The 17571-nt window shown below is 31.6% G+C and overlaps 1 protein-coding gene across 6 annotated transcripts in view; it reads right to left on the reverse strand.

Moving 5' to 3' along the window:
• The window catches only part of AKAP7 (A-kinase anchoring protein 7), a 154800-nt gene that overhangs the window by 107912 nt on the left and 29317 nt on the right, over nt 1–17571 (reverse strand). For all 6 annotated transcript variants that reach the window (XM_074309825.1, XM_074309824.1, XM_074309823.1 and 3 more), the window contains exons 4-5: nt 8442–8578; nt 4508–4668 (exon numbers count right to left, since the gene is read on the reverse strand). In XM_074309825.1, the coding sequence (XP_074165926.1) occupies nt 4508–4668; nt 8442–8578 (298 nt within the window). The remainder of the gene's footprint in view (nt 1–4507; nt 4669–8441; nt 8579–17571) is intronic.

Below are 17571 nucleotides of genomic sequence, written 5' to 3' on the forward strand. Positions count from 1 at the left end.
TCTGAGAAGTCAGCATTACCATTATATGACCTGGTTGAAAAAGCCTCACAAAGGACTCATATGTCAAGCAAAACATCACAATCTACCAGAAGCTACAGCCAGTTCAACAAGGAAGTGATTCACCCATCAACCACCTAACTTCTTGTTAAGACTTCTATGAAGGGATTAAAAAGGACTCTCAGGGTCAGCTGCAAAAGTATAAAGAGGAAGAATAGGTTTAAGCAATGTAAGGCAGAAGGATAAATGAAAAGAGAAAGGATTATGAAAAAAAATGAAAGAAGTTGAGGTCTTAAACATAGGCAAAGAACTATAAGGTAGTACTCACAATTAGGAGTATTAAGGAAGGTCTCTCAGATAAAGTGGTATCTTAGTTGAGCCTTGTAGGAAGAAAAGGCCTTAGAAAGTTGAAAATGAAGTAAGAAGGAATGACAGGAATGGAAAATGTACTGTGTAAATGAAGATAAATAGAAAATGGAATATCTAACTCAATAAAGAATTAAGAAAGAAGGAAAGACTATCTAAGAAGGAGGTATAGTTAACAATATCAAAGCTACATTTAGAATATCAATGTTAACCTTTAAAAGACTGATTAAATAGAATAGTGGGAACAGAAAACATTCTAAAAAGGGTTTTTTTCTCTTGAGTTATACAGACATTTGACTTACCATTGCATACACAAATGTTCCAGAAGAAATTTCTTGAGGCCAACAAATATTTATTTGTAACCTCCACATTCTAACATAATACTAGTACCCTATAAACATTTAATAACTTTGTTGAATGAATTAATGAATATGAATGAAAATAAAAATGAGAGCCTAGTCAAGTTCAGTAAGATTTATTACTAGTAAGCTAACTACTAATTAAAGCATTCTTTAAATCTATAAAACAAAGAAGAAATGCAAAATGGAAGCTTATATAAATAGCATTTTCCTGAATAATTAAAATATTATCAACCCTACTCTCTGGTTGAAAATTTTGAAATTCTTGAGAAGCTAAATGGCTACCGGTCACACAATGTGTTAATTCAGGATTTGATCTCATATCTTCTGACTTTCCACTATATTGCAGTGACCTTCAAAATAGCCTTCTGTAAATACTTTCTCTGATTGTAATGATGGTGGCAATATTGTAAAACACAACAGAACATGGTGAGAAATACCATTTTTATAGAGCCCATAAACACTAAGTTAGTTGTCAACATGGTGAATGATCTTTGTCCAAAAATCCTATAAGTGAACTTACAAACCACAGTAACATGGACACCCTCACTATAAAGGAAAACCAAAGCCAAACACAAGGAAGGATAGCACACAGGTTCAGTAGAGTCAAGTAGATTGTTTATTGTGTCCTCAAAATCAACAAGAAACATAATTTCATAGGACACTTGGTCATGTCACCCTCTGACGCTAATTTGAGGATCACAAATTAAAAGAGCATCACAATGGTAAAGAATTATGTGTTAACATATGCTGCAGAGAATAAAGAGACAGAGGGAAGAATCTGACTTAATGATCATGCTGTAAAAATAAAATACTTCAGTAAATTTAAGATCCATGATCATAGTTTAAGAGCTTTATGAGATCTTTAGGTCTAATCTAAACTCTTCATTTTTTAAGTGAGGAAACTGACCCCTGTTCAGAGGATGTGGGTATTCTCTCTACTAGTTTAGATCACAACCTACCCATGCCCTTTGTTCTATAGTTGTTGTCCACACACTTATTATGATTCATTCAATAGGTTATGAAGTTTTCTTTTGGCATATAATGAACATGTGACACTCAATAAGTCTATTTATTATCCTTCAATTTTTTCACAGGACAGACTCAATTTGTTTTCCAATCATCCTATTCCTTCAACAATCTTCCTCATCACTTTTCACACATAGGTCATCCCTAAAAACAGGCTGAAAGCTTTCCTGAGCATTCCTCACATCTTTCCATGTTACTTTGGATCACCCACAATTCTTTGATAGATTATGGAGTTCCAAGATTCAAAACCTTACAGCACTGATGAGAGAACATTTTTATTAAAAAGATGGTTCCCTAAAGGAGGAATTATTAAAATCCTTGCAGAAGTTAATTTCAGTCAACTAGCTTCTCCTATTAATTTTAGATGCAATCCACTGACAGTCTGCACAGACTGTCCTAAATATGTTACACTGATATACCTGCTGCACAGTTTATCCAACTATATATTATAACATGGACAACAGTCATTTTATGTATTCAATGTTTCCTACATGAATTGTTCACCTTATTTCCTTTAAAAAATCATGAATCTTAACTGAAAACCTAGAAGACTCCATATAATCAGCATAATATCATCTGTAGCATCTTGAGGAGCTCCATCTAAAGAAAAGCTCAATTTTATTCAGACTTCCCATCAGATATATTCCATGACAGTGGTGAACATCTTTGGCAAAAATTTATATCCTTATCTCCTTTGGTATGTCTCCTTTATTAGTAACAATTAGATCACTAAATTGAGTTTATCAAGAAATCTTATTATGACCTAAAAAACATGAATTGTAGCCCAGGGCGAATTTAGACTAGTCTCGCAATTCAGATTTGAGACTGGAATGAAATGAGACACTGATAGAAGACTTCTCCTAAAAGAGTTTTATTTGGTCATTAAATGGAAAGGATATTCACCAAATATGTTATATATACATACATATTGATCTAGACCAATCAATTTGAAAGACAACTTCCTTTTGTTTTTGGTGGAAAAAAAACAGTCTGAGCTACTCTCCAAATGAAAATTAGCAAAGGCATATGAGTAATCAGTTTTCAGAGAAATTAATCAAGGCTTTCAATAGTCATCTAAAAAGTTGCTCTAAATAAATAAAGAAATGCAAATCAAAATAACTGCAGTACCATTTCACACCTATCAGAAAGATTAAGATGACAGAAAATAAGAATGGCATATGATAGACGGGATGTGGGAGAATAATTTATACTAATGAACTATTGCTGTATTCTTATGAATTGATCCAATCAGTCTGAAAAGCACTTCGTTACCATGCCCCAAAAGCTGACTTGTGCATAAAGAATACAACTACTAAGTCTAAACCTCAAAGAAAAAATAAAAAGTCATATATGTACAAAAATACTTAAGACAATTATTTTTATAGTGGCAGAATTGGAAACAAAAAGGATGTCCATTAACAGGGGAATGGTTGAACAAGTATGATATATAAATATGATGAAATACTATTGTGTTTTAAGAAATTATTAAGGGGATGGTTTCAAAGAAAACATATAAAAATTGGTGGAAAATAAAGTGAGAAGAAATAAGAGAACAATTGAGACAGTAAAAGCAATATTACAATCAACCATGAAATGAGAAGATAAAAAAATAAGAAACTATTAATATGTCTCATAAAGATCTCAAAAATGAAAAAGTATGCATTTGTTAACAATTACAGATATTCTCTCTACACTGGGGACAATGTTAGGATCTGAAAATAATAGTTTCTATATGGCTAAAAATAAAAAATAGATCATTATAAAATTATTATCAGACATTCCAATTTCTATGTGTTGATCTTTTAGTTTCATCTGTGAATACTCTTGGGATACAGTGGCTTAATTTGACCTCAAATCAAATTCTTGTTTATAGACAACCTAAAAATTATGTCACACTTTCCTACCAACCTTATCCATAATGATTCTGGAAATGGAAGAGGACCAGACAAAACTAAGGGCCTTCTTAATTTCATGAGTTGAAATGGCCAAAGAATTCACCTGGAAGTCAAATACTAGTGAAGAATTTTTCCATGATCAATTGTACTGGTCTTTGAACAGTATATTCAGTCTATTGTTAGGAATATACAACGCTGACACCTTTCTGGGCATGATAAAAGCTGCCTGGACTTAAGTTCATCTGAGATAGCCTTCAGAAACTCAGGAACATATTCACCTCACAATGAGAGCTTATAGCAGGACTTTGCAATTCTTTATAGAGATATTCATGTTTCTAAAGCAAAGGTTAAGATATGTCACTGATCTTGTGATTTAGGAATGATTTGTTGCCTTCAGAATAATATACAAACTTCTAAACCTAGCTTTTAGGGGGTCTCTACACTCTAGATGCTAACTACATCTCTAGTCTTATTCCATAATATGTCCCTTTACATGCTTCGAATTCAAGCCAGATCTCAGTCTATCTCTATGCCCTTCAATTTAATCCTGAATCAATCTGGCTTCTAGGTCTGAATATTTAAAACACAAACACACACAAACACAAACACATACATACACACAAGCTTTTGGTTCCTTCAACTAAACGGTGTTCACTTTCTTATTTTCCCGACAACCCAGTAAATAATGTAACATTTGATTATACAACAAAAGTTATATTGGTTCCCTTTGAAATCACATAGAAAAAATAAATTTAATGTGGTTTTAATTGTTAAGATGTCCATTATTTTAACATAATGAATGACAAATTTTAGAGCTATTTCTAGTCTCCATTACTCAGGGTTTGGTTTTGTTTTTTTTACCTGCTATTTCTAGAAGTGTAGTTACATGATCACCTTCTGCCAACTTCACAAATCCAACCTGATTTCCAAAATTACCAATTCCTTGAAAAGGTAAATTTAAATCTCTTCCTTGTAATATTTCTTCTATTAATGCTTTTGTTTCCAAAAGAGCACCTATACTTCTGTTTAAAAAAAGAAAAAAATTAAAAATCAGATAAAGGAAAAGTTATAATTTCTAGAGATTATAATAAAATCTAATATGATTCATTAATATACTTGTCAAATATTTTCATTTCAGAATCATTTCTAAAAATCAAACTGTTCAACATAAGATCATATTGCAACTTGAACTTTAAAAGTAAGCATTAAAGTTAAAAGTAACTGAAATGAAGATCTCAAATACAATAAAAGTAGATTAAATTTTTAATATTTTCATTTTTATTGGAAAAATACAAGTGAATTACTTTTACCAATTATTTCATGATTTGTTAAGAGTTCAGAAATATTATGTCAAAAAAGTCAGAAAAAATTACTGACTACATATTTACATTATCTGCCCCCAAAATTGAAAGTTACAACTTATCTGACTTATGATAAATGTAACACAAATATTAAATTGATCCAAACATACCAAATAAATAAAAATGTGCCCCCTATAAAGTACACTAGATAAAAAATGGAACACTGGAAAAAGCACCTTATTTCTACACCTATACCAAATACTGATTTTGCCACTTGCATCATATTTGGCTTTGGACAAGATTCTTAACTCCTATGGACCACGATTTACTCATCTGTAAAAGGGGAAGAATGAATTAAGTGATTTCTTATCCTTATCTATGTCCTTCACAAATTTAAATTCAATATTCTAATGGTCTAAAGAAAAATCTTTCTTCTAGCTACAATATGGATGTCAAATCTATGTCAGAGAATACCAGGATTAAAAGGGAAGCTCTGCTTCATTTCATTTATTTCGTTTTCCTTATTAAAATTATTTAATACAGGCCAGTTTATTTCACCCTCTATACTTTCAGCTCTGTAATATTTTTGTAGTAAGAATAGTTGTCTTTAATATTTAATACAAGTATTGATGTATATAGCTTACCTTTTACATGTATTTTACTCAGAATGGATTAAAAAAACCGTCACTAGGGGGCAGGCATTATCTAGTAAATAAATAGTTACTGTCTTTCAAGACTACATCACTGTTCAAGATCATATTATTTTACATTTCTTTGAGTGAATTATTTGTGTAATTCTATGTTATGTCAAAGAAGTGAGAAAGAGCAATCAGTGGCAAGTTTTAATTAGTGGGTGTTTTATGATTCCTACTTACTGACCCAAGCCAGAATTGATTCTGGCTTCTCTCTTTATGAATCCAAGTCCATGTCACAGCACTGTTCTTGAATATCTCTCTACTTACTATCCCTATGATCATAGTTATTTAGATACTTATCCATTCCCTCATTAGACTGGAAAATTCCTAAGACAGAACCTATCTGACACTTATCTTATTATTCCAAGTGCCTACCATTCTGTCTTGTATGTAAACAATACTTAATAAATGTCTATTCAAACAAACAAAAAAGGAAAAAAAGAAAAAGAAACTGTGCTTTGCAGAAGTTACAATTCTGCCACAAAATAGCTATGTGGTTTTGAACAAAGGTAACTACACTGGAAGTTCCTCAAGATTGCTTCTATTTGTAACATTATATAATTTTCTATGTTCCAATGCAACTGTTTGTTACTTCAACATCTCAACTATCTCCAAATCACAATAATCACCAATGCCCCATGACTTGTTTAAAAGAATCTGTTTATTGAGTTGAGCAAAAAAATCATTTATCTATGGCTAACTTGGTGATGAGTCTCACCAAACTGAGCTTGACTTATCTTTAAATGACATGAAATAGTTTGTTAACTCACCTATACTCAAAGTCTTCCTCCTTGGTAGGAGCTTAAAAAATTTACATTGCACTGGCATAGTTTTTGATAATATATATGCTCTTTCTTATCATCGTAAGATTTATCATTTGAATAACATAAGATTTAAGATACTAATAGTCTTTTTTATTATTAATTTTTATAATTATAACATTTTTTTGATAGTACATATGTATAGGTAATTTTTGACAACATTATCCCTTGTACTCCCTTCTGTTCTGAATTTTTCCCCTCCTTCCCTCCACCTCCTCCCCTAGATGGCAGGCATTTCCATACATATTAAATATCTTATAGTATTTCCTAGGTACAATATATATGTGCAGAACCAAATTTTGTTATTGTTGTTGTTGCAAAGGAAGAACTGTATTCGGAAGGTAAAAATAATCTGGGAAGAAAAGCAAAACAAAACAAAAAAAAAGCTTACAGTTTACACTCATTTCCCAGTGTTCCTTTTCTGGATATAGCTGATTCTGTCCATCATTGATCAATTGGAATTGGATTAGCTCTTCTCTATGTTGAAGACATCCACTTCCATCAGAATACATCCTCATAATGTATTCTGATGGAAGTGGAAATCTTCAACATAAAGAAGATCCAACTCACTTCCAGTTGATCAGTGATGGAAAGAAACAACTACACCCAGAGAAGGAACACTGGGAAGTGAATGTAAATTGTTAGCACTACTGTCTATCTACCCAGGTTACTTATACCTTCGGAAGCTAATAATTAATGTGCAACAAGAAAATGGTATTTACACACATATATTGTATCTAGGTTATATTGTAACACATGCAAAATGTATGGGATTACCTGTCATCGGGGGGAGGGAGTGGAGGGAGGGAGGGGATAATTTGGAAAAATGAATTAAAAAAAAATACATCCTCATACAGTATTATTGTTGAAGTGTATAATGATCTCCTAGTTCTGCTCGTTTCACTCAGCATCAGTTGATGTAAGTCTCTCCAAGACTCTCTATATTCCTCCTGCTGATCATTTCTTACAGAACAATCATATTCCATAACCTTCATATACCATAATTTACCCAACCATTCTCCAATTGATGGACATCCATTCATTTTCCAGTTTCTAGCCACTACGAAAAGGGCTACCACAAACATTCTTGCACATACAGGTCCCTTTCCCTTCTTTAGTATTTCCTTGGGATGTAAGCCCAGTAGTAGCACTGCTGGATCAAAAGGTATGTGCATTTTGATAACTTCAACTGAAGCAACTCTAACTTTACCTATTTAAATCACTTATTGGTATAAAAAACTGATTCTTTCACAACTCCACCAACAATGCATCAGTGTCCCAGTTTTCCCACAGCCCCTCCAACATTCATCATTATTTGTTCCTGTCATCTTAGCCAATCTGACAGGTGTGTAATGATATCTCAGAGTTGTCTTAATTTGCATTTCTCTGATCAATAGTGATTTGGAACACTTTCATATGAGTGGAAATAGTTTTAATTTCATCATCTGAAAATTGTCTGTTCATATCCTTTGACCAGTTATCAATTGGAGAATGGCTTGATTTCTTATAAATTAAAGTCAATTCTCTGTATATTTTGGAGATGAGGCCTTTATCAGAACCTTTAACTGTAAAAATGTTTTCCCAATTTGTTAATTCCCTTCTAATCTTGTTTGCATTAGTTTTGTTTGTGCAAAAAACTTTTTAATTTGGTGTAATCAAAATTTTCTATTTTGTGATCAATAATGATCTCTAGTTATCCTTTGGACACAAATTCCTTCCTCCTCCACAAGTCTGAGAGGTAAACTATCCTATGTTCCTCTAATTTATTTATGATTTCATTCTTTATACCTAAATCTTGGACCCATTTTGATCTTATCTTAGTATGTGGTGTTAAATGTGGGTCCATGCCTAGTTTCTGCCATACTAATAGTCTTTTAATCTATTTTTTAAAGCATTTAATTATTTTTTTCTATGCTTGTATGATGATTGGAAGGTTGGGAAAGAATAGGAAAGAAATATCTTATCTAAAAATACTTACATGTTAACTTCCTCTTCATTTAGTAAATGCATCACTAGAAGGGTAACATGAAAGGAACCACAACTAGTCATTATTTTGGATAGCCGTTTATCTTGCTGTATTACTGTGTTTTGTACAGTCTGAATTCCTCTTGTAATCTAATAAAAAAAAAAACTAGTAATTAGACAAAATTGGATATTATTGCTAAAATATAATCTTAAAAAAAGTGCAAGAAAAACAACTATAATATAATAATTTCAAAAGCATTCAAACAAATATATTTTTCATTATCTCAATTTGACTTCCTTGAAAATCATGGATGGTTGAACAACTTGCTTTAATACAATATCTGAATCATAGAATCATAAAATAATTTGGCTGAATGGGATCTGTGAGGTCATCCAGACTAATGAGTCATTTTATAGAAAAGAGAATTAATTAAAAGTTCTCTCGTGGTTCTCCTCACTATCTGTTCTACATTCCTAGAACTCTCCCTCTCCCCCCTTCATCTCCACCATTTAGTTCACCCAGCTTCCTTCAAGTTCCTGCTAAAATTCCACCTCCTTCAAAAAGCCTTTTGCATTCTCTTAAACTTAGTACTACCTTCCCTCTGATATCACCTTCAAATGATCTTGTATATATTTTGTTTGCACATAGTTGTTTTCAAGTTCTTTAACCTATTAGTCTCCAAATTTGAGAGTAGGGAATACTATTTAACTTTGTAACACACTATAATATAGAAAATAATAAATTCTTGTTTACTTAGCTTATCCATCTCTACAGACCTGTTCATACAGTAACCAATATGACACACTTCAATCACATTCTTATCCACAAAAGCTATATTCTTCTTCTTATGGTACAAGCAGCTTGATCATTCTCCATTTGTGGATGAGATATGTTATTCCATGTTTTCAACTGAACAAACCTGACAGTAGACTTCTTGCTGTCTTCAAGAGTATCTATACCCTTGAAGAGGAATAATGCTACAATTATGTATATAGAAGAAAACTTTTTTAAAGAAATATTATGGGGCTCACTGGAGATCTCTCCATCCAATTCCACATTCAATTCTTTCTTTCTTCCTCATTGCTTCCTGAATTGAAAAAGTCCCACGTTATCACTTCTTAGAAGTGTTTTCTTTTATTCTAAGCATCCAAATCCTAAATAACCTCTTCTCTTCTTTACCCATCACATTTAACTTATATGAATATCCCTTAACATTCCACAGATCCACAAATTATTTCTATAAATGAGTTGATAGGAAAATACATGCTAGTACCTGAAATAATATTTCCTGAGGCAAAAAAATCACCTCTGTGATATACATGGAAAGAATGCTGATAATTTGGCAATTAGCACACTATAACTGAACAATGTGCTAAAGTATAATGCTTAATTTTTTATGTTCTTATAATCAATGTAAATATAACCAAATTAAAAGTGTTTTCAGGTAAGGGTCCACATTCTACTTTTCTGGTATCCTTCAAAGGTCCTAAGATAGTGTTGGGACATAAAAGGTTTAAGAAAAAACTTGTTGTTTTGACCAGTATTAGTAATGACAAAGGACATTCTTGGGGCCACTGAGGCTGAACTGGAAAAAAATAATCTGTATTTTGGGAACATTTTGTCTTTTTTAATGAAATGATTAATGAATTTCTTTTTAAATAAAGACTATATTTTGGACCTGTTCCTCTGTGTCCCAAAAGACTAATTTTTAAAGACTGGGTTTTAATCTTTAGGTATTAGATTAGATATTTCAAAAAGAAGTAATTTGTTTATTTAAAAAAAAAAACCTTTGGCCACCATTAAACTACTAATGTTCTATATGATCCAGTAATCTAACTAGGGACAGAAACTCAAAGGAGATTGATGAAAGAAAAAAGATAGGTCTCATTTATACAAAAATATTCATACCAACAATTATTGTGATAGCTAAGAAGTAGAACTCTCAAAGTAGTCATCAACTGGTACGAATTAGTTGGGTAATGGTTGAACAAATTATGGTACATGAATGTAATGGAATATTATTATGCAAGAATAAAAAAGGAACATGAGCCTTTCAGAGAAACAGTAGAAGATTTTTATGAATTAACATAAAGTGAAAGTAAGTGGAACCAGAAGAAGTATATAAAAACTGGTTACGCTAATATAATTGAAAAGAACAAAAAAAAATGAATACTGTGCATTTTTTATGACCAATCTTGGTCCCTCCCCTCTTCCTTCTTTAGCTAGAAATGTGAAAGATGTTTTTAAATCATCAGACATTTTTCTCTATTATAAAAGAAAGGTTCATAGTGGGGACGTAATAAGAAAACATAAATCTCTATAATGCAAAAACAGAAGGCATCAATAAAAAAAATTAAAGTTCTGAATCAAGTGCTTATGAACAGTCCTGTGCACTTACTTATATAAACATACTAAATTTAATATCATACAAGAAAAATAAAGATGAAAATAGGTAGTATTCAACTGAAGCAACTCTAACTTTACCTATTTAAATCACTTATTGGTATAAAAAACTGAGAATTGGATAATTAATAATTAATACTAATTATTACAATGATTTTTTAATAAGTAAGAGATTTCATTGGCATTGATAATTTCTGATATGACACTTATTCTACCAATACATAGTTCTAAACCTTCTTAGAATGCTACTAACATTGAGCATTAAATAATTTGTCCAGAAACACACAGCCAATATGTATCAGAAAAGAAACTGGAACCAAGGCATTCCTGACTTTAGAGCTGACCATATATTATGTCACACTCACTATGTATTCATAATATAATAAATTCAACCCACTTAATGGAATTTCAATATATATTTAAAATATATTAATGTTAATATAAACTCATGTAATGTATTTTTATGGGGCATCTATTATATACAAAAAATTTAGAAAACTCAGTGTAGTGCTAAAAATTGATCAAAACACACTATTTTTATCATAGTTTATATTTTATTTCATTATTTATTAGTTATATGTCTAAAACATCATAAAAGAGATTGTCAAGTCAGTCCAGCACTTCTTAAGTTCTCACTATTTTTGCCAAGCTAAACACTGTAGATAACCAAGAAATACAAAAACAGTTCCTATCCTCAAATCATATACATGCTAGTGGGAAAGTCAAAATGTAAATAACCAGGTGTTGATTTCTTAACAATCTTTAAAAGTACAAATCTTGACTAACAAATTCTTGGGTTTTATTCATTATAAAAAAAATTAAGAACTTTAGCATGTGCCACCAACACTACTTTTTAACTTAAGAAAATAGTACAGAAATAATTTTATCCCCATAGTTATATGCCTTCTAATGTAAAATATTGGTTACTTCAATCTTTGTAAATGTCATAACTGAAGCCCATGACTTTCCTTGGCTTTCTAGAACAGTAATGTCAAATCACATATTAACATTATGTGTTCTAGTGCACTTTTTATCTATTTTGTGAAATATTTCCAAGTTACATTTTAATCTGGTTCCATCCTCCCGAGAAGTTGTTTTGAGTCACACATGAGTCACATATTTGAAACCTCTGTTCTAGGCCTTCTATGACTTATATTTTTGTCTCATTAAATGATACTAGCCTCCCTATTGTTACTCAAACAACAAACTATCTCAGTGCATGTATATAATGCAGCTATATACATATATTTATATATACAAATACACCTGCTTAAATTTAACATTTTTGATAATTACATAGATTGAATATAATTTTAAACTATGTTATGTATTACAAGGGGATTATGGGTAATATTACAATAGTATGTAATAAGAATATAATTTTGTTTTATATTTCTTTTAGAAAAATTTTCCATATCCTTTTTTTTGAGGGTGGGGAATAGCCTTGCAATTTCATAGAAAGTGATTACATAGAAAACTCCCAGTGAGAAGACTTCTCTACCAAAAGACTGGCAATTGTTCTACAATTTATATCTTTAGTTAATTATCAGGGACTCTAAGAGGGTAAGTAATTTGCCTAGGTAGGGTTGCAGAATCAGTATATATCAGGGTTAGGGTCTGAGCCCAGATCTTCTAATTCCAAATATTGCTTCCAAGATCAATTCTCTTCAAACACAATGTCATAGCTATCTCTAAAATCTTTAATATTACAAAAATGATATTTTAAAATTATGCCAGATTTCAAAAATTACTGTTCTGTTATTTATATAGAAAAACTCAAGAATAGGTTTGATGTTAAAAGACTAGCTTAAGAGTTTCTTTGGTTATATATCAGGCACACTACACATATGGGTAAAAATAAAATGAAGCATTAATATAATGCTGGGAGAAATTTTAAAATAATTTACTTCTTAATATTCTTAAATATTTCACAAATTATATAATTTTTTGTTTTGAACCAAGTGAATCAAAAGCAAATTTTCATCTGTTAAACACTACAGCCAAATCTAAAGATGACTGAATGTTTTCTTTTTAAGGAAAAAAATATGTAAAAGATTTTCTAAAAGGAATTTATTTTTATATTAAAAATTATGACAGATTTAAAACTTTATTAACTATCAGGCAAAGACATCATAACCAAGATCATTATGATTTTATTTATATTCCAAAGCTCAACAGTTTTTTATGTTACTTTCTATATTTATGTTTCATTTTTTCTCTACCAATATGAATTAAAAACTGTTCTTCATGAAACAAATTCCAAGTTGCTTTAAATGACTTGTCACATAACAATAATGTTAACAGAGGCGATGTTCCTAGCTCTTTCTAACTCTGACACTTGGACTGACTTTCACCTCTATCTAATATACCTCCTGGCCTTAATAGCTGCAATACTTTAGCTATTCTAATCAGTTTTCACTTTTTCTGCCTTGTTGGCAATTTCAGTATTTTTATAATGTCACTAAAGTCTCCATTATCATAATTAACCTCTGTCTTCTAATCAGATGTTATTCTTTTTACATTCTTCCAATTTAATGCAATTCAATAAACGTTTTAGGAAGTGTCAATTACCTACAACATGCTTTCATAGGCATTAAAAACACAAAAACAAAATGAAAGTTACTGTTTTGAGAGAAATTACATAATCCTTTACAGAATATTTACCTATATAATGGATAACTTGCCTGGATTCTTATAATGAGTTATGCAGGGCTCAGACTATCTGTGCACTATCCCTCCCAATTCTATCCCTTTTTTTTTTTTTTTTTACCAAACCTTGGTCATACTCCTTTGTGGTCATTCATATCCTTAAGAATGTCTTTTCTCTATTGTTTTTGTACAAACTTTAAATGGCTGTATGTTACAGGCTACTTACAGTAGCAACATATCTCTCCAATCTCCTTGAGGTTGACAATTTTGATTCTTTTTAGAAATTAAATTCATAGGGGCAGCTAGATGGCTCAAATCTCATCTCAGACACTTAACACTTCATAGCTATGTGACCCTGGGCAAGTCATTTAACCCCAATTCGGAGGAGGAGGAGGAGAAGGAGAAAAGAAGAAAGGAAGAAAATTTAATTCTAATCAATAAAAAGCTACCATCTCTGCTTATTTTCCTATCCCCAAAGAGAAAGAATGTATTACAAACACATATGGTCAAATGAAACAAATCCTCATACTGTCTATGTCCAAAAAAACATTTCTCATTTGAGTCCATCAACTTTGTCAGGAGGTTGTTTAACACTGTTGTTCAAAGTTCCTAAGTCTTTCAAAGTTGTTTGCCTTTGAAATACTGCAATTAGTATATAAATTGTTCTCCCAGTTCTGAAAACTTCACTTTTCTCTGTTTATGACGTTTTTTTTTAAATCTTTAAGCATTCTTATTTATAGTCTATAAATATTAATTCCCTCTCTTCCCTCCCCCTACCTGAGACAGCAAACAATCAGATACAGGTTACACATGTGCAATCAAGCAAAACATTTCTATATTGATTGTTTAATACAAGAAGATTGGGATAAAAGAATAAATAAAATAAAAAATAGCACATTTCAATCTGTATTCAAATTATATTTGTTCTTTCACTGGAAACATGTATTATACTTTGTCATTACATTTTTGGGATTGTCTTTTTATTATATTTTTAAATATACATTGCTTTATTTATCAAATTGGCAGAGAAAAATTAGAGCAAAAGGGAAAACCCACGGGAGGAAAAAAAAAAAAAAAAACAGATAAAAGACATGAACACGGTATATGTTGATTTACATTCAGTCTCCAAAGTTCCCAGCAATGTTTGTGAAATAGTGAGCCATAAATTTATGCCATAAAACTGAGTTAATCAAATGCTAGATTACTATTGTCATTAATTATCTTGTGTTTTTGTGTATCAAACCTATTGCACTGATCCATCACTCTTTCTCAGCCAGTATCAAATGACTTTGATGACTGTTGCTTTAAAATAGAGTTTTAGGTTTGGTGCTGCTAAGCCACCATTCTTTGTATTTTTTTCATTAATTAACTTGATATTCTTGACCTTTTGTTCTTCCAGAAGGATTTTGTTATTGTTTTTCTTGCTCTATAAAATAACATTCTAGCAATTTGATTGGTATGACATTGAACAAACATGCCAATTTAGGTAGAATTGTGGTTTTTATTATATTAGTTAAGCCTACCCATGAGCAACTGATATTTTTCCAATTGTTTAGATCTGACTTTATTTGTGTGAGAAGTGTTTTGTAATTGTATTCATATAGTTTTTGGTTTTGTCTTGGCAGGTAGACACCCAAATAATGTATTTTGTCCAGTTATTTTAAATGGAATTTCTCTATCTCTTGCTGATGGGCTTCATCAATAATAAATATAAATGCTGATGATTTGTGTGGGTTCATTTTATATCCTGCAACTTTGCTAAAGTTGTCGATTGTTTCCAATAGGTTTTTGGATGATTTTCTAGGATTCTCTAGGTATAGTATCATCTGCAAAGACGGTTTTATTTCCTCACTGCTTATCCTAATTCCTTTAAATCCTTTTTTTCCCTTATTGCTAAAGCCAACTTTCCTAATACAATACTGAATAATATTGGTGCTGATGGGCACCCTTGTTGCACCCCTGATTTAACTGGGAATGTGTCCAGCTTCCTCCATCACAAATAATGCTTGCTGTGGGTTTTAGATAAATACTGATTATTTTAAGGAAATCTTTTATCCCTATGCTCTGTATAACGTTTTTAATAGGAATGGTGCTGTATTTTATAGAGATTATCATATGATTACTATTGGTTTTGTTATTGATATGGATTATTATGGCAATAATTTTCCTGAAATTGAACCAGCCCTGCATTCCTGGTATAAATCCCATTTGGTCATAGTGTATTACCTTGCTGATAAGCTGCTGTAATTTCTTTGCTAGTATTTTATTTAAAATTTTTTACAACAATATTCATTAGAGAGATTGGTCTGTAATTTTCTTTCTGTTTTTGGCTCTTCCAAATTTAGTTACCAGCACCACATCTCTGTCATAGAAGGAATTTGGTAGGACTCCTTTGCTTACTTTTCCAAATAGGTTACATAGTAATTGGAATTAATCGTTTTTTAAATGTTTTTTTTTTTTTTTAAATTTTTTATTTTATTTTATAATTATAACATTTTTTGACAGTACATATGCATGGGTAATTTTTTACAACATTATCCCTTGCACTTACTTCTATTCAGATTTTTTCCCTTCCTCCCCCAACCCCCTCCCCCAGATGGCAAGCAGTCTTATATATGTTAAATATATTACAGTATAATTTAGATACAATATATGTGTGTAGAACCGAATTTTTTGTTGCACAGGAAGAATTGGATTCAGAAGGTAAAAATAACAGTTTACATTCATTTCCCAGTGTTCCTTTTCTGGATGTAGCTGGTTCTGTCCATCATTAATCAATTGGAATTGGATTAGCTCTTCTCTATGTTGAAGAAATCCACTTCCATCAGCATACATCCTCGTACAGTATCATTGTTGAAGTGTATAATGATCTTCTGGTTCTGCTCGTTTCACTCAGCATCAGTTGATGCAAGTCTCTCCAAGCCTCTCTGTATTTCTCCTGTTGGTCATTTCTTATAGAACAATAATATTCCATAACATTCATATACCATAGTTTACCCAACCATTCTCCAATTGATGGACATCCATTCATCTTCCAGCTTCTAGCCACTATGAAAAGGGCTGCCACAAACATTTTGGCACATACAGGACCCTTTCCCTTCTCTAGTAGTTCCTTGGGGTATAAGCCCAATAGTAGCATGCTGGGTCAAAGGGTATGCACATTTTGATAACTTTTTGGGCATAATTCCAGATTGCTCTCCAGAATGGTTGGATTCTTTCACAACTCCACCAACAATGCATCAGTGTCCCAGTTTTCCCACAGCCCCTCCAACATTCATCGTTATTTGTTCCTGTCATCTTAGCCAATCTGACAGGTGTGTAATGATACCTCAGAGTTGTCTTAATTTGCATTTCTCTGATCAATAGTGATTTGGAACACTCTTTCATATGAGTGGAAATAGTTTTAATTTCATCATCTGAAAACTGTCTATTCATATCCTTTGACCATTTATCAATTGGAGAATGGCTTGATTTCTTATAAATTAAAGTCAATTCTCTGTATATTTTGGAGATGAGGCCTTTATCAGACCCTTTAACTGTAAAAAATTTTTCCCAATTTGTTACTTCCCTTCTAATCTTGTTTGCATTAGTTTTGTTTGTGCAGAAACTTTTTAATTTGGTGTAATCAAAATGTTCTATTTTGTGATCAATAATGGTCTCTAGTTCTCCCTTGGACACAAACTCCTTCCTCCTCCACAAGTCTGAGAGGTAAACCATCCCATGTTCCTCCAATTTATTTATGATTTCGTTCTTTATGCCTAAATCTTGGACCCATTTTGATCTAATCTTAGTATGTGGTGTTAAATGTGGGTCCATGCCTAGTTTCTGCCATACTAATTTCCAGTTTTCCCAGCAGTTTTTGTCAAATAATGAATTCTTATCCCAAAATTTGGGATCTTTGGGTTTGTCAAAGATTAGATTGCTATTTTTATTCACTATCTTGCCCTGTAAACCTAACCTATGCCACTGATCAACTAGTCTATTTCTTAGCCAATACCAAATGGTTTTGGTGACTGTTGCTTTATAATATAGCTTTAAATCAGGTACACTTAGACCACCTTCCTCTGACTTTTTTTTCATTAGTTCCCTT

This window comes from Sminthopsis crassicaudata, chromosome 4, assembly GCF_048593235.1.
Source record: "Sminthopsis crassicaudata isolate SCR6 chromosome 4, ASM4859323v1, whole genome shotgun sequence".
In the NCBI taxonomy this organism is placed as follows: Eukaryota; Metazoa; Chordata; class Mammalia; order Dasyuromorphia; family Dasyuridae; genus Sminthopsis; species Sminthopsis crassicaudata.